The sequence below is a fragment of the Microtus oregoni genome, unplaced genomic scaffold (genome assembly GCF_018167655.1).
Source record: "Microtus oregoni isolate MIOR12 unplaced genomic scaffold, Mior012 000028F_ref0000031, whole genome shotgun sequence".
NCBI classification, from domain to species: domain Eukaryota; kingdom Metazoa; phylum Chordata; class Mammalia; order Rodentia; family Cricetidae; genus Microtus; species Microtus oregoni.
Window position 1 is genome coordinate 18,000,820 of NW_024543087.1, and position 24,338 is coordinate 18,025,157.

The following is a 24,338-nucleotide window of genomic DNA, read 5'->3' on the forward strand; positions in this document are numbered from 1 at the left end:
TCACTTATTTGTGTGTATGGGTCTTTTGTCTGCATGTATGTGTATGCACAATGTGTGTGCCTGGTACCTACGGAGGTCAGAAGAGGATGTCAGATTCCCTGAAACTGGAATTCCAGAGATGGCTGTGGGCCATCATGTGGATGTTTGGAACTAAACCTGGGTCCTCTGTAAGAACAAGCGCTCTTAACTAGTGAGCCATTTCTCCGGCCACCAGACCTCCATTCTTTTATTTATTTACTTACTTACTTACTTTGAGACAAGGTCTCCTTAAGTAGCTTGGTCTGGGACTCACTGTGTAGACCAGGCTGCCTTTGAACTCACAGAGATCTGGTTGCCTCCTGAGTGCTGGGATTAAAGGGGTGTACTACCACACCCATTTTAGATCACCATTTTTAATAATATAGATTACAAAAATACTCTAAAAAGTGATTTTTCAAGTCAAACCCAGGAATAGACAAAAAGGTAGTAGATTTTCTCCAGGAATGCGGGGTTCATTGAATATTCGAAAACTGTTTAATAAAGCACTTTTGATATTAATAAACACATGGTGAACATGTGTTTGTTTCATTCTGTTTTCATATTGAATTTTATAGCATTTATCTAATTTTATTGCATTGAGGATTAAATAAAACAATAAATGTACAAGCGTACAGTGAAAGATTGAGCAGAAATAGTGATCAAAACATCTTTTGCCAGTTAGAAAGTTACTTTTTGGTTGAGTATGCTTACAAACACACTTCTCCCAGAGAGGAAAAGGACTTGGCCATCTACTTTCTGTCTTTTGAGCTGATGGTTCTCATCATCTCCCCAGCCAGCCTTCCTTTCCAGGAGTGTAGAAAAGCTTTCATAATCCCATAAATTTAAAGCAGCATCATTGGAAGGGACAATCTGCAGCAAAACAGCTTGCCTCAGAATGCAAGCTGGACGGGAGGGAGAGATGGAGCGGTGGACAATGCCTGCCTTGCAAGCACTGGAACTCAGACAATATGTGTCAAATGGAAAGAATTCTCTGTGCTGAGTAAAGACAAATTTGAAGAAGACATCTGGGAACAAGTGCTGAGGTTCATTAGTGGTATCTACTATGGCACTGATTAGTGATGTCTGCCATGGTATGGGAATGAAGAGCAGTGACACCCCATACCATGTACTTATATTCATGTCCTAGGAGTTTCAAGTTAACCCTTTCACTCTGAGTGACTCAGGCCATTCTATTGCAGAACATGGAAATCATGGCCAAGAAGAACTGGGTCTTGCTGATGAGCCTGGAGATGTTTCTCTTCAAGACTATTATATGGATGTGGCCTTCCTCATCGATGCTTCTCAAAGAGTAGGAAACGATGTGTTTCAGGATGTGAAAGCTCTTACAACTTCAGTACTGGATTACTTTCACATCGCCCCAGATCCACTGACCTCTGTCTTAGGAGACAGAGTGGCTGTCCTGACCTACTCTCCTCCAGGCTATCTGCCAAACACTGAAGAGTGCCCAGTCTACCTGGAGTTTGATTTGGTCACTTACAACAGGATACAGCAAATGAAGCATCATCTCCAAGAGTCTCTTAAGCAGCTCAATGGAGATGTTTTCATTGGTCATGCTCTTCAGTGGACGATTGACAATGTCTTTGTAGGAACCCCCAATCTGAGGAAAAACAAAGTTATCTTTATAATATCTGCAGGTGAAACCAGCCCTCTAGACAAAGAAGCCTTACAGAAGGCATCTCTGAGAGCCAAGTGCCAAGGCTACTCCATATTTGTATTTTCCTTTGGTCCTGTACACAATGACATGGAGTTAGAAGGATTAGCAAGCCACCCCCTGGATCATCACTTAGTCCAGCTTGGCCGGATACACAAGCCAGATATGGACTATATCATCAAGTTCGTCAAGCCATTTGTCCATTCGATCAGACGTAAGTCTCTCAAGCCTTTCTCCCTTATTGCCTCATTGATGTTTCTGCATGCAGTTCATCAGCCTGTGTAGTCAAATGCATCTCATTTTAGTAGAGAGTGCTGGGGTATGAGCAGGAGTCTGTGGAAGAATCTCGGAGAAAACTTTTGTTGATTCTGGGCATCGCTACGGTTAAAGTTCCAGACAGAAGCTCCTCAAATAGGTGAAAGGTTTCCTCTAAGGCTGTCTTCTGAACATTTACTAAGTGTTCGGTTCTCTGAATGGCTACATCAGTTAATCTTCAGCATAGCCTTCAAAGGGAAGAATTTAGACTCCTTTTCTAAGGTTCAAATACATTAAATAAAGTGCTCAAAAGTTCTGCATTAATGCCTGGTAGATTTTAGACTCTACCGCACACATTCTGGCCCCAGGACTATGCTCTTTCCTATTAAACTACACTAAACCTTTAACTAAGTGTGCTACTGCAATAAACAAAACCCTCATTGCCATCACCCCTCTACCTTTCCAAGGACATCTGGTCTACCTTGTCATTATTAACCATCCTTGGTTCTGACTTGAATTCTTACGATTCATAGGTGCAGGTATTTTCTAGAACCTCTGTTCAAGACATCTAGCTTAAGTGGAGCTTGAAAGGTGTTTCCCACTGTGGCACTCTGAGAGTAGCTGCCTCAGCTTCTACCCTCAGCACTGTAATTTTAGGCAGAGGTATGAAATAGCCCAAATTCTTAGAGCACTGAACATGTCCTGGACTGTGCTGGGAGTCAGGGAGAGAGCAAAAACCATGCTGTGTGGTTGTCTGCAGTGGCTGGAACCTTTTTATTGTTTACCAGAATTTTAGCGGTTCTGGGACACACACAATCCCAGGACTCACCTTAGAGTCAGGAATCCTGGAAATTAGGCGATATATACTAGTGAGTCAAAAGCAATGTCTTATCTCAATCCCAGGATAGAAATATGGAAAACAAGTTCAATAGCCAACAGAGCCTGCTAGGAAGAGCCTCCATTTCTGGGGTGCGGGGGCGAGGGAGAAATAGCCAACAAAGCCTGCTAGGAAGAGCCTCCATTTCTGGGGTGCGGGGGCGAGGGAAAAATAGCCAACAAAGCCTGCTAGGAAGAGCCTCCATTTCTGGGGTGCGGGGACGAGGGAGAAATAGATAACAGAAGGAGTTCAGAGATGTCCTTGAATTGTATCACAGAGCGTGAGAACCTTTAATTCAATTACTGCTGTATCTCATTGACTTGGCAAGAAGAAGGTCTTTTAATGCCAGCATTCAGACTTTGCTAAGTCCTTGAGAAGATGAATTTGTTTTTGAAAAGACTCCCATCTCCAGGAAAAGATGACCTGGCATTGGGTGGTAGTCATTATGTGGGAAGGTAAAGACCACACTAAGAATTCCACTCTGTCTCCAGGTGCTATCAACAAATACCCCACCAGAGAGCTGCAAGCCAAGTGTGCGAACATCACCTTCCCCAGTCCAGAGAATGTTGGCACAGAAGACAGTTTCTTGTGAGTTAAGAAACCTCAGGTGTGGGGAGGACAGCCCAGAAAACAGCCCTAAAGAATGTGAAGTGAATGACATCTTCATTTTCAGGATGCAAAATTTGGGCTGTGCAAGTGTGTGTGGGGGGGTTTGAATGTTGTGTTGCTGATAAAACCACATTTTATATTATAGGCAACCATATCTATTGTTTTTTATCAAAGCTATCTGATATTAAGAATTAAACAATGCACCGGGTACTGGTGGTACACACCTTTAATCCCAACACTTGGGAGGAAGAGGCAGGCGGATCTTTGTGAGTTCGAGGCCAGCCTGGTCTACAAGAGCTAGTTCCAGGACAGGCTTCAAAGCTACAGAGAAACCCTATCTTGAAAAAACAAAACAAAACAAAAAAACAAGAACTAAACAATGCAACTCACATTGGCTAGTACTGAAGCAAAGCCTACAATATCAAAGATTGGAAGAAAAAACACAACAAAGAAAACATCAGCCTTCAGATAGCACATGTCAGAATTGAAGGGAGAGTTCTGACTTTGCAAAGCAAAACCATGAATCGCTAATAAAATTTTAGTACTGAGAACAGCATTAGTTTGGAATCCTAAATCTCTGAGATTAAATGTGTTTAATTTTCCTTCAGAATATTAGAAAATTGTCCTGTATCAAATTTCACGCACAACGATGTGGGATATTCTTCTGTATATGTATTGCTTTTATTGGCTAATGAATAAGGCCAATGGCTTAGCAGAGTAAAGCCAGGCAGGAAATCTGAACAGAGATAGAGAGAATAAGCGGAGTCAAAGGAGACGTCATGTAGCCGCCGAAGGAGTAACATTTCACACGGGTAAACCACAGCCTTTTGACTCTACACAGATTAATAGAAATAGGTCAATTTAATAGCTAGAGCTAACCAATAAGAAACCTAAGATACTGGCTAGACAATTGTAACTGATAATAAGCCTCACAGTGATTATTTCAATAAGCAGCTTCGAAAACAGGAAGGCAGAGAAAAACAGGTCCAGGGCGACCAGCGGGACAGAAAATATTCTAGCTACACACAAGCCACATTAGGAATATTCTTATCACATGCATAAGGTGGATTTCCGTCCTCTTATATGACCATATGTACATTCAGTCTAACAAGGGGCTTGTCTAACTACCTAAATCCTTCTTGTCCTTCACTCTAGTCTTTTCCCAGAGGTGTACAAAATTGAAACAAGAGACAGTGAGCAGTTTGGAGACTCCAGTTCCCAGGAGCAACATTTCTTTGTACTAAGGGACAATCACGGTAACCATTCGGGGACCACTGCTGATTTGATCCAGAAGTTGTACATGCTCTTCTCCTCTGAAGAAGTGATGGTGAATGACAAGGAAGAACCACACTGGGAAGAAACTGCTGCTCCTGTGAATGACAAGCAAGGTAGCCTACGTGTGTCGTTGTGGAAGACCTTGAAGTATTTTGGTCTGGCTTGTCTTTTTACTGGGGGTTAAAAAGCATGGGGGTAAGGAGAAATGATCATAGAGGGATAAAAAAGTGCTACTTATGCAGAAATACAGGGAACCCCTAAGATAAGAGGGCAAGGGAGAGAAAATCTCAGTCAAGTAGGAAGGGAGTTGATTGTGTTTAGAACAACAAGAGAAGAAAGTAGTCCTGAGGGCTGGGTGTGGAGACAGGGAGCTAAGGGTAGGGGGTGGAGGACAAGCAAGAACCACAAGGAGCTGTATGCTGGGTAGGCGAGGAGCCTCCTGAGTCTCAACACTCCAGGTCTGCCTTTGCAGCCCAGGCTCCCCTGCTTTCAGACGTTGCCTCCTTGCTGAGCCATGATTTCAGTGATGTCCAGAGAGGACAGGCTGTTGTGGGTCTGAGATCTACATGAAGGCCAAGGGCAGCTTCTTTACAGGGTGGGGGTGGGAGGCAGTTATGGATCTGTGGCTAGAGAGGAAATGAGGAATGGAGAACAGGGATCTGTAGAGGACTCCAGCACAGCAACCCAGAGTCTAGCTCACTCCAATACCTCATGAGAAATTATCTTATATTAAATATTAATGACTCACGCTGAAGCTGGTAATACAACTCTATAATTTTTCTACATTATTTTACTGGATAGTTTTTAATTTCAACTTGATATAGGCTAGATTCATTTGGAAAGAGAGAACCTCAATTAAGAAAATGCCCCCACCAGATTGGCATGTAGGTAGGTCTATGTGGGCATTTTTTAAATTAGTGATTGATATGGGAGAGCCCAGCCCATTGTAGGCAGTGTCAATCCTGGGCAGGTGGACCTGGTGCTATGAGAAAAACAGGCTGGAAGAAGCTTTGAGGGACGAGTAAGCAGTACTTCCCCATGGCCTCTGATTTAGTTCCTGCCCCCAGGTCCCTCCCTGCTCTGTTTCCCCTTAGTCATGGCCTATTACCTTGAAGTGTAAGGTAAAAAATCCTTTTCTCTCCAGGTTGTTTTTGTTATTACAGCAATAGAAACCCTAACTAGGATAATTATATAAACCCAACAGAGCTTATATGCATATATGTATATGTGTGTATAGACAAACATATATAACAGGATATCAGCACATATATAATACATGTGACATGTATAACATATAACACATGCACACACGCGTGTATATATATATATACACACACACATACATACACACACAGAATGTTTATCTCAAAAGTCACATACTAGGGTTTATATAACAGCACTATCTGTAGTAGCTTCTAATTGAGAATAAATACACACCCACACCAGTGACATTATTATCTGAGGATGAGACAGAGTTGGTGTTATTTATGAAGCTCCCTAGGTGATTCAGGTCAAGTTTGCCAAACACTGCCACGATTGCTGGTGTGTGGTCCATGTTCGCAGGGGATTTCATTGTCTTTACTGGGCTGGTAGTCCGAGTCTGAGAGCAGCTCCGGTCACAGCGGTGCCCCCACCGGACACTGGATTAGGAGCCACCGTGCAGAGCTAGGGTTTTGTGCCCAGAGTTCTACAGTCACTGAGCATCTGATGCTGAATGTTGTCTCTTTGCCTCTCTGAGCCACCATTTCCTCAGCTGCAAAATGAAGACAGTGACAGAGCTTGCTTCACGGGCTAATGTGACAGGTTTCCAGCAGCATGTGACCTGGGTTGAAAAGACAATGAGTGCCAGCTCTTTGCAATCCTGCTGAGTGACTCAGACAGCTGTTGTGGGGAGCACACAAGACTGGGAATGAGGGGCCCTGGGTGCCGGCTTGGATTCGGCTGCCGACCTAACTTCTGATCTAAAATTCACGTGGCTGCCGTGGCCCTCCACCACTGCTAATGAGGAGCTTGGGCAAGCCCAGCGTTTCCTTCTGGGGTGCAGACGCCAGCTTCTCTGCTGGGCACACGCAGGGACTTGCCATACTGTGGTTCTCTAAAGAGCTGGTCATGAAGAGCATCTATTTGTGTGTGAGAGATAATAGAGGCCTTCTCTCTTTCATGTCTTATAAATTCTCTGACCCCACCCTCACCACACACACACACACACACACACACACACACACACACACATGCGCGCGCGCATGCGCATGTGCTAGCGGTGTGTCTCTCAGCCATCCTGCACCTGATTATGGTGCTTTGGTCCAGATATAAAATCTTCCTAAGAAACTTTGCAGATTGGGTGGAAATGGTCAAGACAGAAGTAAAAATAATATAAAATTACCCATATAATTAATAAATACACTTCCAATAAAATGTTTATTTTTCCCCATTAAAATGATCAAAGTTTACATATATAAGATTTTGTAACAATTTTTAATACTATCCCATCTGGACAAAAAATTAATACCTAAAAGCATAGACATATTGTATAGGAAATACACACACACACACACACACACACACACACTTTTTCCAACAGGAAAGTATAATCAGGCAAGTCGTTAGAGTTTAAAGCTTATAAATCTTTTACAGTTGGCATGAAATTCTGTGCTGGAACTGGACTAGAAGCTCCCCCCCCCCCAAATCCTTGAACTTTAAGGAGAAAAATGAACACTATAAATTATCTGACTTGAACATATTTTATATAATGGATAACTGATATCAAACTACTATGATATTTAGGTTTTGTTGGAAAAGCTAGAAGAAAAACATAGCCAGGAGTGGTGGCATATGTTTGTGATCCAAACACTCGAGAGGCCTAGGCAGGAGGAGTAGGAGCTCGTGGGCAGCCTATGGTACATGCAACCCTGTCTGAAAAAGAAAAAAAAATAGAAGTGTCACTTTAAAACATTTTAAACTGTGCTATTGTTGTATGTCTGCCTCTGAATGATGTGTGTCTATGAGTGTGTAGAGGCCAGAGAACCCAGCCTCTACTCTCTTTTCACCCTGTGTTGAGGAGGAGTACATATTCCAGGTTGGCTTTGCCTTCAAGCATCTGGGCCATCCTCCTGTCTCTGCCTCCCACTTCACCTTCGGAGTGCTAGGATTCCAAATGCATGCCACCATATCCACCATATCAGGCTTTAAAATGTGGATTCCAGGGATTGACCTCAAGTCATGGGACTTGGCTTTTCCCTTCTGTGTCATCTCTCCAGCCCCCATGGAAGCTTTGGTTTTTAAATGTCAGCTATTACAGCATATTGCAATTACATACTTTCAAATTTTTAAGAAAAAAAGTAGATATTAATTTTCCAAGGTGCAAGCTGAAAAGGGTATGATTTCTCCCTGGAGATAGATGCTCAGCGAAAATCCTCACACCATCTTCAGCGGAAGCTCTCCCTGAGTTGACAGCGGTGTTCATGGGATCTGTTCACAAAACAGTAGGAAAATCCATCAAGCAATGGAGGAAGTATTTATTACCTAGGGAAGGAGGCGCTGTGTCAGCACAGTCCTGTAGAGGGCAGCCAAAGCCTGGGCCTGCCTGGGAATTGGGCTTCTGAGTTAAGAGGCAGAGCTGTCCTGATCCAAGGCTAGAAGCTGGGTCTTCCTCCCTCCCACATCCCTGATGGATAGACCAAGAGCTACTGTAGGGGAAGGCTATACTCCCCAGATCCTCGCGGAGTGTGCGGTTAAAGCTGCCCCATTGCTCAACAGCAGCCCCTGAGGGGTAGCAGGTACCAGTGTTAGCCATCAGAAGCTCACTTGGGGGAAGCCAGGATCCGGGTGGGCGGGGTGGGAAGAAAAATGTTGTCCTGGAAATGAACGTAGTAAAAAGGCCACAGGAATTCTGAGCTGAGCCTGATGATATCCTAGATAATCATCGCCCCCTTCATATGCCTAGGTAATAATCCTAGCTCCTAAAGCCACTAAGCAGGAAATTTCAGATCATGTGTCCACAGTCCATATGCATTACTCAGTTTTAGCAATGGTCACTTCATTCTGCATGGGCACATCACTCTAGGTTGGACTTTCGGTTTGACGGTTGAAACTAGCAAAGACGCATTGCGTTTGTTTTATGCGTGGCACCTGTGGGAACAGGCTCGGGAGGGAACACGGCTAGCCAATGTCATAACACTAAGAGCAGTGCATGTTGAATGCTTTGCAGATGGCGAGGATGCAAGCTAAGCACACGGGAGAGAAGAGTGCCCCTGGCATACGGGATTCCCTGCGCGGCTGCAGCTGGAAGTGGCAATCATTTATTAGAAGGGTAGGGGGCAGGAGCTAGAACTAAACTTTGTTCCCAGTCCCAAACCTGAGAGAGAGAGAGAGGACTCTTCAGAATAAAGACATTGAGGAGCAGACGTGCGGAAGCAGGCATGGGGCTTCATCTCTCAGGGGACCTGGGAACATGGAACAAGAAGAAGTAGCAGCCTTTGCTGTGACGGCTCTGTTCATTTTGATCAGCTTGGAGGTGATCCTCCAAAAGATGAGGTTTTTTTCATAGTTGTCATTACATCTACATCTTAAACTAGACCCTTGAGTAAGAGCAATTCATAATTGGAGTGCCCTAGGGTTGTCTTTTACCCATTTGTACAACTGTAAACTCAGTGGTTTTGGTTCTAATAGGACCCTGAGATTACACCCAGCGTTGATTACCTGTCCTCTGTGGGTTTTCTTTACCTGGACGTTTACAAAGTAACAAATTCATAGGAAGAAACTGGGAGGGAAGGGCGGCTTGCTCACATTGGGAACACTTGTTTCCAATTTTAGGGTGCTTTGCTTTGTGTACCACTTGGGGTTTGCTATGAAAGAAAACCTGTCAACATGCAAACATGGTAACAGATCTGTTCTTAAGAATTAAAAAAAAAAAAGAATTACAATACAGCAAAAAAAAAAAAACAGTTTCTAAAAGAGAAACCAGGTCTGACCCAGAAACTTGTTCTGTGCATTCTTGTTAGCTGTCGTCTAACTCAGACCCTTTAGATCACACGTCCAGGAAAGCATGCAGAAATATACTTGGGAAATACACATACAGGCTAAGATAAAGCGGTAGTGAGTTAGCTACGAAATCTTTCAGTTTAACGCGGCGTACACAGGCAGTGTGGTGCTACTTAGATGAAAACAATTTGCTGGAAGCCAGATGGGACGGGAGGCCCTTGTGCTAGGTGGACACAAAGACAAGGATCGTCTGCTTTCTCTCACGTGTGGAATTTGGGGGCTGGGAGGTTGGAAAGGAGACAAAAGTCAAGGGGATTTAAGGGAAAAGAGGAAAAAAATGAGTAACAGAGGAGGCAAATTTTATCTAAGTGTTTTGAACGCCTGTGTGGAAATGTCAATAATGAAACCCACTATTTTGTACAGTTAATATATACTAATAAACTCACTCAATTTGGTTAAGGCATCAAGCAATTACCAAATTAATGAGCGTGCATCGCATGAAAAATGAGACGAGTGTGTTGATCGGATAACACCGTGGATAATTTTGTGTTTGTTCCGCATAATTTTCCTTACTATGCCTGTTGTTGTTTACGTAATTTAAAAATAATACAGTCAATTAATTTTAAGTGGGCATTTGTTGCTCTGAAAAGTTCTAAAACAAACTATTTATTGGATTGTTTTGTTTTCCTCTAAGAACTTTGTAAGTGTGTCTCAATATGAAATACGCATCAGATTCCAAAACTGAAAGGAACATTGGCATCAAGGATGTGAGCCCACAGATGCTTACACCATTGGTGGAAGCATTGTTACAACTCTGGACAACACGGAAGCAGTATCCGTTATATCTGTTATATTTCTAACCATATCCTTTGGTTCAGCAACAATCCCGTTAACAGGGGGATGCATGAAGCTTTCACACAGATGCACAGGAACCAGATACAGCAGTGTGTGTCGAGCAGAGTTAATGCAGCCTATATATGCTGATGTGTCGTGTGCCTGTAACAGAATACGGCAGAGCCGTGAGACCAATAGCCTAGAGCTACAGTCATCAACATCTGTAAGTGTCAAAGATAACAGCGGGCCAGAACAAGTGGCAGACGGATACACTGTACATCACCTACACATTTTAAAACCAGAGAAACAAAACCGTGTGTTCCTTATGGTGACGGAGGATGCTAATAAAAGCATGGACAATGATGGAGAACGCTGGAGGTCAGTGCTAGGAAAATGGAATATCCCATCATTCCTCTCCTTGCTCCACGGCCTGGGGTGGAGTCTTCCCTCTGCAGGGATAAAATTGGCAATCCAGGAAAGTGGATCAGCACAGGTACTGAAAGTGAGTTTTCCAGCCCCGGCAGCCTGGCACTTAAATGAACGAGGTCCTGAAATGTGCACAGGATCTGGGTGTTTGGAAAGGGATCTGTTTCGTTTCCCCTAAGCCAAATGCCAGACTTGAAAGCAGAGGTTGTTTAGTAGGAAAGGGTGAAATGGGGCGTCTAAAATTGGCACTGTGATGTATTAAGGGGTTATTAGAGAAATATTCTTTATACATGTTTAGATGCCTGACTACATAATTTAGAACAGAATAAATGAAGTCATGAAAAAAGTGCAAAACTCGGGTAAAGCCTTATCTACATCTAAGATCATGTCAGGAATTGGGAAGGAATTAAAATTTGCTACCAAATCTTCCTTCCCCTTGAGTTGTCAGTAAGTCAAAGTCATGGAATGTGTAATATTCAAGAGGCAGTTTTCCTGAATCCTGGGCACAAGCAACTTGAAACAATATATAAAATTAGCGTTTATGTAAGTTTTAGGAGCGAGTAGTCTCTTGAGGTTGGGCAGAGCGCAGTTTGACACATATTAAGAGTCAAGAGAGAGCTGGGTGGTGGAGGTGCTCATATTTAATCCCAACATTGGGAGGTAGAGGCAGGTGAATCTCTGTGAGTTTGATGCCATCCTGGTCTACAGAGCAAGTTCCAGGACAGGCAGTAAAGATACACAGAGAAACCCTGTCTCAAAAAAAAAAAAAAAAAGGTCAAGCGGGAACACATGTTGGTAAGAGCTGAAGCTGTCACACCAAAGCTGTAGTCATGGAGCAGGGAGAGGTCAATACAGTTGCTCATTCTTCTTTTTATTCAGCCTGGGACCCCGGCCCATGTGATGATTCCATCTGCCTTAGGGGTGGGTCTCCCACCTTAGTTAAGCCTCTCTGGAGACATAGAGGCACACCTGGCAGTGGGTCTCCATGGATACAGGCACACCTGGCAGTGGGTTTCCATGGTGATTCTAAACCCAGTGAAGTTGACGATGAAGATTAGCCATCACAGCAGAGCAGCCCCTGCCTACTGTACAGTTCTTGGTCCCTGGGCCACTCCCTCCGGGCTCTCACCAGTATTACAAAGGTCCACACATTTGTGGATGTTGCTGGGGCATCTCTGATTGGCTCATTAAATTCCCAGGACAGCGCCTGGCACTTAGAAGAAACCCAGGCAAGGGATGGCAGGACAGATTCACCATAAAAGATGAACATGATTTAGTGGCAAGGAGGAGAGCTTGCATGAGTGGCGACAAAGCCCCAGGAGTCAGCGCTGTGCATCTGTGTACCAGAGGGACGGGAAGCTGGCGCGTGTGAGCAGGGCTTGCTGGTCAGCCAGTGCGGCTGGCCTGGGAATTTTGATGCTCCACAGAGTAGGGTGAGTTGCTGAAAAACAGTTTGTTATTTAGACATTAAAAAGGGCAAACTATTCTTAAAAATCTTGAACATTCCACAATATATGGCCAATTTGAATTCCCTCAAAAGGAACCATGGTACGTGTATCAAGCACCCATTTTACCAGAAAGCTTTTGCAGAAATGACCAGTGAAGCCCCTACAACCTTGCATGACATGAGATGATGTACTTAGAACAGCTGGTCAGAATTACAGATGACTAAGAGTCCTGTGATATCTCTGGAAAACCTCATTCGACAGGGTGAATGTAATTCCTAATTCTTTGATCTGAGTGTGAACAGCGGGGCCAAAATGCTAGCTGGTGTAGTTGGAGGTTTGTCCAGGCTCCGCTCAGTCTTTCCAAGTGGAAGCCCCTTCCCACCTCTGTAGAGTAACCCATCTGCCCCAGCACCCCTCTCCTGCTGCTGGAACCCTGGGGATGTGACCCCAGAACTCTGGCATTGGCGTTGTCTGCATTTCTTCTGTAGCTCTCCGTTGCTCTGTGAGAACGCCACACTAATCATCTGGAACCTCTTCCTTTTCTGGAAACTTAGTAGAAACCTAATAACAATCCGTCTTTAGGCAAAAAGTACAAAATGGGGGAGCCCTGTCTCATGGATTATATCTCGTTGGCCTCTCTTCTTCTTCCAAGACTCTAGTTCCAAACTGAATATGGGAATATGGATTCTTCACTGAGAAAAGGTTTTGTTTTTAAACACCTAACCCTTCACACAGGGCTGCTGATAAGGAAGTTCTCATCATATTTGATGATGCTGTAGTTTGGGCATTGGATATCTCCTGAAAGACCCATGTATTTTAGGCTTAGTCCCCAGTTGTTACCACAGAAAAGTGGGAGAAACTTTGGGAAGTGGAGGCCTACTGAGAGAACGCTAGCCCAGTCCTTGAAGGGGACATTAGGGTGCCTCTCGAGGGGATGTGGGGGGGCTGACCTCTTCCTTCCAGCTGCCAAGGGGTGAGCAGTTTCCTCTGACACGGCACCTGTTGTGATGTCCTGCTTTATCACGGGGTCAAAAGCAACACAGCCAACTGCTAGCGAACCGAAACCTCCAACCATTCTAAGTTGCTTTATCTTGGCTATTTATTCCAGGAACAGCAAGCTGATTAGCACAGATGGGACTGCAGCTGTGCAGGGAACTGGCTCACGAGTGGACTGATTATGATCTCTTTTAAACAAACGAGCAAAAAAAAGAGATTCAGCTCCAGGATGATGGATGGTAGGAGAAAAGATTAATAAACAGCACAACTCAACTCTTACCAGTTACCAGCATTCCTGTAAAACAAGATGAATTAACATACAAATGTCCCGGTCACGGTCCTAACTACCCAGAGTGGACCAGCATGTTGGTGTATCTGGGAGCCTGGCAGAAAACCAAAACTTGTGGACTCTACCTCATATCTGTTCTACTAGGCTCTGCACATAACCAGGTCCCCAAGGAACTGGTGTGACCGTGTGAGACTGGGATGCACCGGCTTAGACATCATTTGTTGAAGTTCCATGGAGGAGCAGAGGCATCCTGCAGCTCTCTAGTTCGGCATAGCACGGGGTGGGAGCGTCTACCATGGAGCCTGCGGGGACAGAGGATTCATGAGCTAACCAGGAAGATTGAATCGGAAAGGGATGGCTGCACATTAGCGTAGTGATGCTATGATGAAGGTGGCATCTGTGGGACCATAGAGCAGGAAACTTCGTCTGTAACCTGAATACCCAGGAAGGGATCCGTTGGGCTGAATGAAAATGACTAGATAGAGTCAGGAAAACCAGAAATTGGAAAGGAATTTAAGGAGAATAGTTTTTTTCCCCTAGCTCTTTGTCCTCCAAAAGGATTTTGTCTGAACTACAAACATAACATTTTGAAGGGGAGGGGTGAGGAGGAGGAGGAGGACTATGGGAGAGGAAGGCGTGGATATAAGCACAGGGCAGTCAGTCAGTGAGAACCTTGGGCACTATGCAGATTCTGCTCTGGAAGCACTGAGGCTCCCCTGAGGATAGGAGGGGGCATGCTTAGACTTGTTTTGAGGTTGGCATTGCCTGCTTCAGGGATGGGGAATTGTATAGGATGAGAATTAGTCATGGGGTTATCATTTATTCAGACAGGAATGTGTAATGATGCTTAGGATAGGAATGGTTGAATATACATAAGGGACATGTTTAAATGATAAAATTAGTGTGACTCTCAAACAATACGAGCTCTTAGGACCGACCGCTTTCTCATCGTCATCAGTAAACGGATGGGTTTGCACCAATCCCCCTAAATTCCTCTTATGTACGCACACTGCTATTAGGAATTAACGACTTTCTGAAACTCTCCAGCCGGTGATTTCATCTTATTTTGGTCCTCACTTAAGAAGAGCCTCTCTCTTTTCTACACACCCACCCTGTCCCAACAGCAGGGGTTGCTCCCCAGCCGTCCACTGCTGCTGAGTTATGTATGCTCCATCCCATGCTGTCTGCACGGAAGAGAACTTCCGCCTGGCCAGCAGGGTGTCTGTCTGGTGAGCACATTTACTGGGATAAATGGATCACTCTCTATTCTCAATGCTAGTGATCTTTTTCTGTTAGTTGACACCCTATAACGCTTTAATGATGTATCCTAGGTGTAGTTTGGAACTACAAAAGAGTGGGAATTGTTCTATGAGTTGGTTATCTGATACAGGACTTGTGGCTTAACTTACTGGAGCCTCCCCTTTTCTCACCTGTGAAACTGACTTTGTGAGACTCTTCTTGTCCACAGTGCTTTCTACAGCATCTGGCTCAGGACAGCGTGTTTCTGCAGCAGCTGAGAACCAGCCTAGATGACTCTCTGTGATGCTATGACTGATAAGCTTCACAGCAGGTCAAGGAACTTCAGACTTTTACAGTAGGTTTCGTCATCATACTGTCATTAGCAGATTTCGGTGGCACATTTCACTTGATCGTTGCTTTTTATGTTTTAATATTTTTGAGAATTTCTTATAGGAGTGCTGTATTTATCACCCACCGTATCCCCCTCCAACTCTTATCACAGTGCCCCATGCCCTTTCGAATTACTGACCTCTTCTTTGATTATATTTGATGTATAAATATACAGCCTGCTGGGTCCATTCAGTGCTGCTCCTATGGGTATGTGTTCAGTGTGAGCCTCTTGGGATTGGCTGACCGATCAAGGGCACATCCCTGAAGATGTTGACTGTGATCTGTCCATGGCATTCCTTTTTGAAGGTGCCTCTCAGGATCCAGCGAGTGGCTCAGCCTCTGCCAAACATAGGGGTTGCATTCACTGTGTGCCTGTGAACCTGTGTGGAAGGCATTTTCCAGACACTTGAAGTTTCATACATTCTCAGTCTTTCTCTTTCTCCCCTCTCTCCCCACCCCTCCCTTTCTCTCTTCCTTCTTCTTTGGGTAGGTATATGGATATATGATCCACGTTCATGTGTGTATGTGTATCAACACATGTGTTTACAATTGTATATGCGTGTGTGCGTGTGTGTGTGCGTGTTTGTATGTGTGTACCTATGGTAGCCTGAATGAAGTTGATGTTGGGTGTCTTCCATGATCATTGTCACTTTAATGTATTGTGACATCTCTTGCTGGACCCAGTTCTGGCTAGGTAGTTTGTTAGCTTTCTCTGGGATCTCTGGATTTCTGGGATCTCTGGGTTCTCTGAGATCTCTATGATCTCTGGGTCCCTGGGATCTCTAGGTCTCTGGGCTTTCTGAAGTCTCTGGGTCTCTGGGATCTCTGGGACGCCGTGTCTCTGCCTCTCAGGTGCTAAGATTGCAGGTAGCCAACACACCTGTCTGACTTTTATGTGGGTCCTGGCGGTCCAAACTCGGGTCCTCAAGCTTGCATGGTAACTGGTTTATCTGGTGAACCATCTCCCCAGCTCCCTTCCAGTTTCTTAGTGAAGGAAAGGGGCTCTAATTTGGCTCAAGGTTTGAGGGTGCAGTCCATTGTGGCACATAAGGAGTATGAGGCATCTGGTCACATTTGACAACATTTTCTGATGTTGACTTTGAAGTCTCTAGCTTTATCACTTGTTCTTAGAGTTTAAATAATTTTAATTGAGGATGAATACTTCTTACAAGCCTTTCTGATACCCACAGTTTATAAATTTCTCCATTTTGCTAAGAAATGTGTCACTTTCTGATGTGGGATACCCTTCTGTATATGTGTTGCTTTTATTGAATAATGAATAAAGCTGTTTCAGCCAGTGGCTTAGCAGAGTAGAGCCAGGCAGGAAATATGAACAGAGCTATAGAGAGAGAGTAGGTGGAGTCAAGCAGACACGATGTAACTGCCAAAGGAGATAGATGTCAGAACTTACTGGTAGGCCATGGCCTTGTGGTGATACATAGATTAATAGAAATAGGTTAATTTAAGATGTAAGAGTTAGTTAATAAGAATCCTAAGATAATAGGTCAAACAGTGTGGCAATTAATATAGTATCTGTGTGATTATTCAGGTCTGGGTGGCCAGGAACGAAAAGCAGTCTACTCCTATGAAACGGCACCAGCATGGGGCAACCACATCCACATAAAACCCGAGAGAGCTTGGGAAGGAATGTTAGACACAAAAAAATAGAATTAAACACAACTTCTTGGTAGCCACATTTTTTCAGACAGACTCTGTTTGCTGTCAGAGGCATGGCTCCGTTAAGGAGAATCTTTCTGATCCAGTGTTAGTGGCAAAAAATTGCTCCTTTAAGAGCTGGCTTCCTGGTTTATGCTGGTGTGGTTTTGAAGCACTTAAATGGGGTTTGTGAGCAGTGTGTTTTAAGTTGCTTAATGGCAACCATAGACCCCCTATGTCCCTGGAGCTGGGGCCATAAGCATGGCTTGCAGAGGCAGTGAACATACCTCTGCCATGTTGGACTGGGCGGAACAAACACCTAAGGTTGTTTTTTGTGCATGTGTACGTGTGTGTGTCCATATGTGTGCGCCTGGGGAAGCCAGAGATCCATATCAAGTGTCGTCTCTGGTTGCTCTCTACCTTAGTTTTTGAGACAGGGTCTCTCACTGAACTTGGAGCTGACCAGTTCAGCAAGCCCAGCTGAGCAGCAAGTTCCAGGGATCCTCCTGTCTCCATCTCCCCTGTGCTAGGATGTTGGGTGTGCACTACCATGCGTGGCTTTTTATGTGAGTGCTGAGGATCCAAACTCACACTTGCTCTACCGACTGAAAGCCTCATGTCCAGTTCCTAATGCCACTTTGTCCCCTGATCCATTGCGCCGCACATCTCAACATTTTTATTTTCTTTTATCTTTTAGATAATGGGGATCAAAGCCAGAGCCTCGTGCATGCTAGGCAAGTGCTCTACCACTGAACCATATCTCCACCTTTAAGAATTAGTCATTTCTTTTCCATGGTGCCCAAAAACACTCAATAAATGTGTTTCACAAAGGGAACCAAGATCTCAGCACTCTCTGCCTTAGGTTAACAGGTGGAAAAACTCAGCCTGAATGTTGGTGATATAGGAAAAGGGACCTGAGTGTTGTCATTCATCACTCCATGCTTCCTGCCTGGTGACACAAAGTGACCAATTCTTCCCCCCTCCCTCCCACGAAGGACTGCATGTCCCAGCTGTAAGCCAAAACCAACTCTTCCTCTCTTAAATTGCTTCTTATCAAGTATCTTGTCACAGCAAAGAGAGAAATAACTAGTACATTCTTTCATTTTTGTCCAATTTGGCAACCTATGTCCTTTGGTTTGGAGAAAATTTCATTTAATTGCGCAGATGTTTCCTGCAGATTTCAATATTCCCTCCTGGTGGGGTGGGGTTGGGAGATAGGAAACATTTTTTTATATATACGTAAGATTTAGGAGACTCAGAAACTTCCCAGTCCCAGGTGATGAGAACAGGAGGTAGAAACTGGGGAGATGGTTTAGAGTAAAAGGACCCAGGAGTGACCAGTTTCTTTTTTGGCTAAAAGACAGGAATGTCCTTGGGCTTGCTAGCAGCATCTCCGCAGCTGGAGGCAAGAGATGCCAGAAGCATCTAAGCTAAAAATGTCCCCTGTTCCACTATGGCTGGAGGCTGGAGATACCAGGAGTCTGGATTGTTCTTATCTTTCCCTTTCCAGGAAAATCCACCAAGGACATGACTGGAACTTGCCAAGCACCCCAGAATGGAAACTGAACAGATCTGTTTACTCTGCCTCCAGCTTGTTGACTCCAAGGTGGTGAGGCTCAGTGGTATTTCACTCTCAGGGACCCTTCTGCTCCGGATCTCTATAAAATATTTCTTTCTGTGGTTCATGAATTTCATTCTTAGAACTCATGACATAGCCTGAAAGCCTCTAGCGTTGGTGTCTGTTGACTTTCTAGGACCCTAGTCTTCTTAAGCACAATAGAGCAGAACAAAGTCCTTTCCCTGTCACAGACAGTCTCATATCCGAGGAGGGATCTGTAAGCAGTAGATAGTCACCAAGGGGCAGGTGGCCCTGCTGTGTGTACCTGCCTGCAAGCTGGGCTCCAGAAAGGTCGGTTTTGTGAGTCCACTCCCGAGCTAGGGTGAGACTTTTTAGTGTCTAGCTGGCTTTGAGTCACCATAGTCCTGCAAACGACCCTTCTAAAACCCATTGTTGCACTTGGATGAGCTACTACTTTATTGTTTTCTTCTCCACCTGGTCTGGATGGACTCACTAGGAAAAAAAATGATGATGGAAGTATTTTTTTTTTGATTTTTTTTTCTTCTCTGTTGAGGAAGATGCTATCTACCAAATTGACCTTCCTAAAAACGTTTCTGTCCTCTGTTTCTTATCCTCTATTCTTTTTGTTCTCCCTTTTAGAGATTTCTCTGACAGGGAGGGAAATGGCTGACAGGAAGAGGAGCAGGGAGGAAAAATGGATGATGGGAAACTGAGTGGAGGAAGAGGGAACTTCAAGGAAAGAAGGGAAATGCAAGAGTCTAACAAGTCTTCAGGAATGGTTTCACCCCCCTCAAATGGCTCCACTTCATGCCATATCTTTCATGGTGCCTGTTGCTTTAAATACCAATGATCTGTTCTGTCTCTTTAGGAGACAAGCCATGCCCACTCCCCACTCTGTCCGCAGAGGCAGGCTGATCTTCAGCTTCCAGCCTGAGTTGCTCCCCTTTTCCATCTCCATCTTGAAGAGGCAGCTTCTGCCTCTCCCCACTTCTTCCCTTCCCCCTTCTGTCTCTTCTTCTCTCTCTCTCTCTCTCTCTCTCTCTCTCTCTCCCCCCCTACTTCTTCCCTTCTTCCTTCCCCCTCCGTAACCCACTGAATAAAAATCCAACCTAACTCTGTATGGCATGCCTATCTATGTCTCTGTCTCTTGCCCTCCACCACGTGTCTCCCTGCCCTGGATCAGCTACCACCCAGGGACCTGCAGCTGCCCCTGCCTGGGACTGGCTGCTCTCAGGGCCTGCTGCCTGCTGCTACATGGCCCGCTGCCACCGCTTGGGGACCTGCAGCGTTTCTGCTGCCTGCCACCACCAGAGATCGGCAGCGTTTTTAATTTTTCCATTACAACCAGGATTTCTAAAGGTTTTAAAGAAAGAATGATTTTTGTTTCTCTCTCTCTCTCTCTCTCTCTCTCACACACACACACACACACACACACACACACACACACACAACACGCACTTTGTAGCCTTCTTCCTTCTGCTAAGAAGATCACTGATCACCACTCCGAAAGACTTCTCCATCGTCAGTTCTCATTCCTGGATGTATGGTCTCTGGGTGAATGAATGCTTTCTGTCGTTTAAAAGTACTTCAAGAAGAGCTAGCTGTGTGTGGTTATCTGCCCTGTGGAAGCAGGCATTTCCTTTGTTACTAAACCTACAATTTACAACAGAATTCTGTTACAGCATTTTCTTTAGTCACATCCCTCCCCCATGCTTAAGTTCCCTTTGCTGTGGCAAAAGCAGCTTAAGAAACAAAGGGTTCATGGCAGCTCACAACTCAAGGTCCAGACCATCAGCGTGGCAGGAAAGTCAAGGCAGCAAGACCTCGACACTGCTGGCCATACTGGACCCACGGTCACAAAGAGTGGTGAACGCTTGTCTCAGCTCACTTTCTCTTCCCTATACAGTCTGAAATGCTAGCCCAGGGAATGGTGCCACCCACGGTGGTTCTTATCTCAAATAAACTTAATCAAGAAAATCCCCAGAATGGCTAACCTAACCTAAATAATCCCTCCCAGGTGGGCCCAGAGGCTTGTTCCTACATCCTGCCAAATTATTATTTGACACCAATCATCATAATCATAATCATGATCCCTTAGCTTCTTCCTATATCTGACTGAAAAGCCATCCACCAACATTTCCCAGGTTGAAACCTGTCCACTAACCATCTCTTTTTGCTCTTTAAAAAGGTTTATTTTTTGTTTATGCATATGTCTGTATGCATGTGCATATGTGACGGTGCCCTCAGAGTCCAGAAGAGGGTGTCAGATCCCGTGGAGCTGGAGTTAGAGGTAGTTGTGAGCCACCCAGCATGGGTGCTGGGGATTTCATTCCTGTCCGCTGAGAGAGCAGACCGTGCTCTTAACTCCTGAGCCATCTCCACAGTCCCACTTCCTCTCTGTTCCCATGAGTTTGACATTCTAGATTTCACATATTAAATGAGAGCGATCATTCTCTCTGTGTGTCTGGCTTCATCTAACATTCCGCAGGCTCAAGCACATTGCTGTAAACAGTAGGAGGCCCTCTTTAAAGGCTGAGCTGTATCCCTGTGAGTGTATATGCCTATGCTGTATTCTTTTAAATCCATTCATCCACTAATGGATGCTTGGGTTGGCTTTATATCTTGACTATTATGAGTAGAGCCGCATGGAACATAGGAACGTGGAGATCTCATCAACATGCTGATTTTTATACCATTTGGCCATACACTTAAATTATGTTTTGTGTTTTGGAGATTATTGGATCATAGGGTATCTGTTCTTCCATGTTTTTGAGGAACTCACTATGTTTTTTTTTTCTTTTCTTCCCCCTTGGATAAAGAACTGACTGTCTTTCTCTCTTTAAACAGACATAGAAATAAATGGCATTATCGCTGATGCCTAGTGGCTCAGGCTGTCCACCATGGTCATCACCTAGCATGATGACAGTAACAATTAGCTCAGACCCCACAGACCCTTCCCATGCTTCCCACTGTGTAGAATACAGGACAGAGGATGGCTGGGGGCAGTTGTTAGCTGATTAATCAGACAGATTCAGTCTCAGGAAGTCTTCACGGGAGGATAATCCCGGACAACTAACAACAGTTCCACTACAAAGGGAAGAAAAATGGGGTGCCTACAGTAGTCACAGCCTCTCTCTTCCTCTAGGCAAAGCAACTTCTCTACCAGAGCAGGCAGATTGGAAATGAGCCTTTTCCATGGCTTCCAAAGACAGTTTATTTTTTTGATATCTAACTAGAAAGTCCCCTAGGAAAAAGAAAACATAAACTCAGAGCCAGAATTCAGAGAGATAGGGGCAAATTACTCATGGCTCAAGAAAGGGATTTCATAAAATGTGTGAATAATTGCATTTGAAATGCTAACCGATGATTTTGCATTCCCACGTGTAGAAGATCCAGCTGCCTGGTGCCCTCTTGCAGTGGTAGCGCCTGATAAAATGTTATATTCTCAGTAGCCTAGGGAAAACTGTTACTGAAAAGCAGAAAACTCATTTAAAAGCATGTTTGGGAACATTTTCATTATTTCTTTCTGGTAAAGATATTTTCACATATTCCTTTTGAAATAGTATTGTCCTTTATAAAAAACAATATGGCCACTATTAGAGAGGACACCTCCTCTTCCCCCTCCCCTGTCTCTACTCTTTCCTTCCATCCCACTCCCTCCTGTCCCTTTCCCTCCCCCTTTCATAGGGCTGAGATGACAAATCTGTAATCTGCAGGTTAGGCCAGCAGCATGGAGATTTCGAGAAGAGCTGATGGAGCATTTAAAGTTCAGAGTCAGTCGGGAGGATTTCCTCTTCCTTCTGGAGGCAGTCATTTCGTTTAGATCCTCACTCCATTAGATGAGGTTGGCCCGCATCACGTCGTCAGAACTCTGCTATACTCGGATGCCACTGTTTTCAGTGGTGATTGCGCTGGAAACAAGGAAAGCGGTGAGCTTCCTAGTAGGGAGGATGGCCAAGCCAGCACAGGCTGGTTAGCTCAGGGCTCTCCCCAAGGGGCCCTAAAATAGCCGCATCCCAGTACTTAGCCATAAAGAGGCTACTCTCACTCCATCCCATTCACCAGCACCTGCTTCCTGTTATTCCCAGATCCCACGTTTATCTACACAGAAAGCTGTGCTAACGTTATTTTTGTTTTTGTCAGCTTGACACAAGTCAGGGTTATCTGGGAAGATGGACGTTCCTTGAGAAAAAAATGCTATCCCCGCATTGGCCTGTAGGCAAGCCTGTGGGGCATTTTCTTGATTGCTGTTTGCTGTGGAAGGGCCCAGCCCACTGTGGGTGGTGCCATCACTAGGCAGGTGGTCCTGGGATGTATAAGAAAGCAAGCGAGCAAGCCACGAGGAGCAAGCCAGTGAGCAGCGCTCCTCCATGGCCTCTGCATGAGCTCCTGCCTCCAGGTTCCTGTCCTGACTTCCCTCCTGATGGGCACTGCCATGTAAGTGTGGGCTGAAAAAGACCCTTTCCCCACGACAGTGCCTTTTGGTGCTGATGTTTGTGACAGTGGTAGAGGGCGAACACTGGAGGTCAGGGTAATGGGTTCTGACTATAGCCAGGAAAGCCAACACTGGAGGTCAGGGCAATGGGTTCTGATTCTAGCTGGGAAAGCCAACACTGGAGGTCAGGGTAATGGGTTCTGACTATAGCCAGGAAAGCCAACACTGGAGGTCAGGGTAATGGGTTCTGACTATAGCCAGGAAAGCCAACACTGGAGGTCAGGGTAATGGGTTCTGACTATAGCCAGGAAAGCCAACACTGGAGGTCAGGGTAATGGGTTCTGACTATAGCCAGGAAAGCCAACACTGGAGGTCAGGGCAATGGGTTCTGATTCTAGCTGGGAAAGCCAACACTGGAGGTCAGGGTAATGGGTTCTGACTATAGCCAGGAAAGCCAACACTGGAGGTCAGGGTAATGGGTTCTGACTATAGCCAGGAAAGCCAACACTGGAGGTCAGGGCAATGGGTTCTGATTCTAGCTGGGAAAGCCAACACTGGAGGTCAGGGTAATGGGTTCTGACTATAGCCAGGAAAGCCAACACTGGAGGTCAGGGTAATGGGTTCTGACTATAGCCAGGAAAGCCAACACTGGAGGTCAGGGTAATGGGTTCTGACTCTACCTGGGAAAGCTGCTCAACAGTGTAGCTGGTTAGACCAGTATGGAGCAAAAATCATATTCACACAACAATGTGAAACTTGTAGCTGTAAGCGTAGGAGAGATGTAGCAAAGCCCAGAATCCCGCAGAATAATGCAAAAGCAGGCGAAGCTCATGTTCTTAGAAGACAGACTGTGTGAAGAGTCCTTTCTCCAGAGAGCAGTATTGAATGTGTTGAGGAGGGGGAAGTAGAACTTGAGAGCATTATTATAAATTTCACCTGGAGTGATGGAAACACGACTATCTGGGACTGACGAGTTGACTCAGTGTATAAAGGTGCTTGCTGCCAAGCCTGGCACTCTGAATCCAGTTCCTAGTGTTTCAGGTAAGCCCATCAGAGAGAGCTACGTGGACACTTTAAAGCCCAATAGAAAGTCTTTTGCTGCCTGGGGAACGTGCCCAAATCAAGCAGCAGCAGTCCTGATAGTGTTTTGTCTTTTTATGCACAAAACCCACATCCTGGTTGACATACTTCAGTTAGCAAGAACAGTGAGCAAGAAGCCAAAAAGCTAGGTTAGTCCATGTGGGATATTCCTGGATGCTGGAACTATGGACCAAGTCTTTGATGGATTAGGTCTTTGTTCTGCAGGTGTTGGGGGCCTCTGGGTTGGATTTTAAGGTCAGAATGGTGTCTATAACATGGC

General features: G+C 44.9%; 1 protein-coding gene across 1 annotated transcript in view; it reads left to right on the forward strand.

The window, feature by feature from the left end:
• The window catches only part of Col6a5 (collagen type VI alpha 5 chain), a 94,558-nt gene extending 84,409 nt beyond the window's left edge, over positions 1-10,149 (forward strand). The window contains exons 37-40 of the mRNA XM_041677339.1: positions 1,218-1,904; positions 3,314-3,410; positions 4,587-4,819; positions 8,914-10,149. Coding sequence (XP_041533273.1) covers positions 1,218-1,904; positions 3,314-3,410; positions 4,587-4,819; positions 8,914-8,933 — 1,037 coding nt within the window. The 3' untranslated portion in view covers positions 8,934-10,149. The remainder of the gene's footprint in view (positions 1-1,217; positions 1,905-3,313; positions 3,411-4,586; positions 4,820-8,913) is intronic.
• Positions 10,150-24,338: the final 14,189 nt, after the last annotated feature.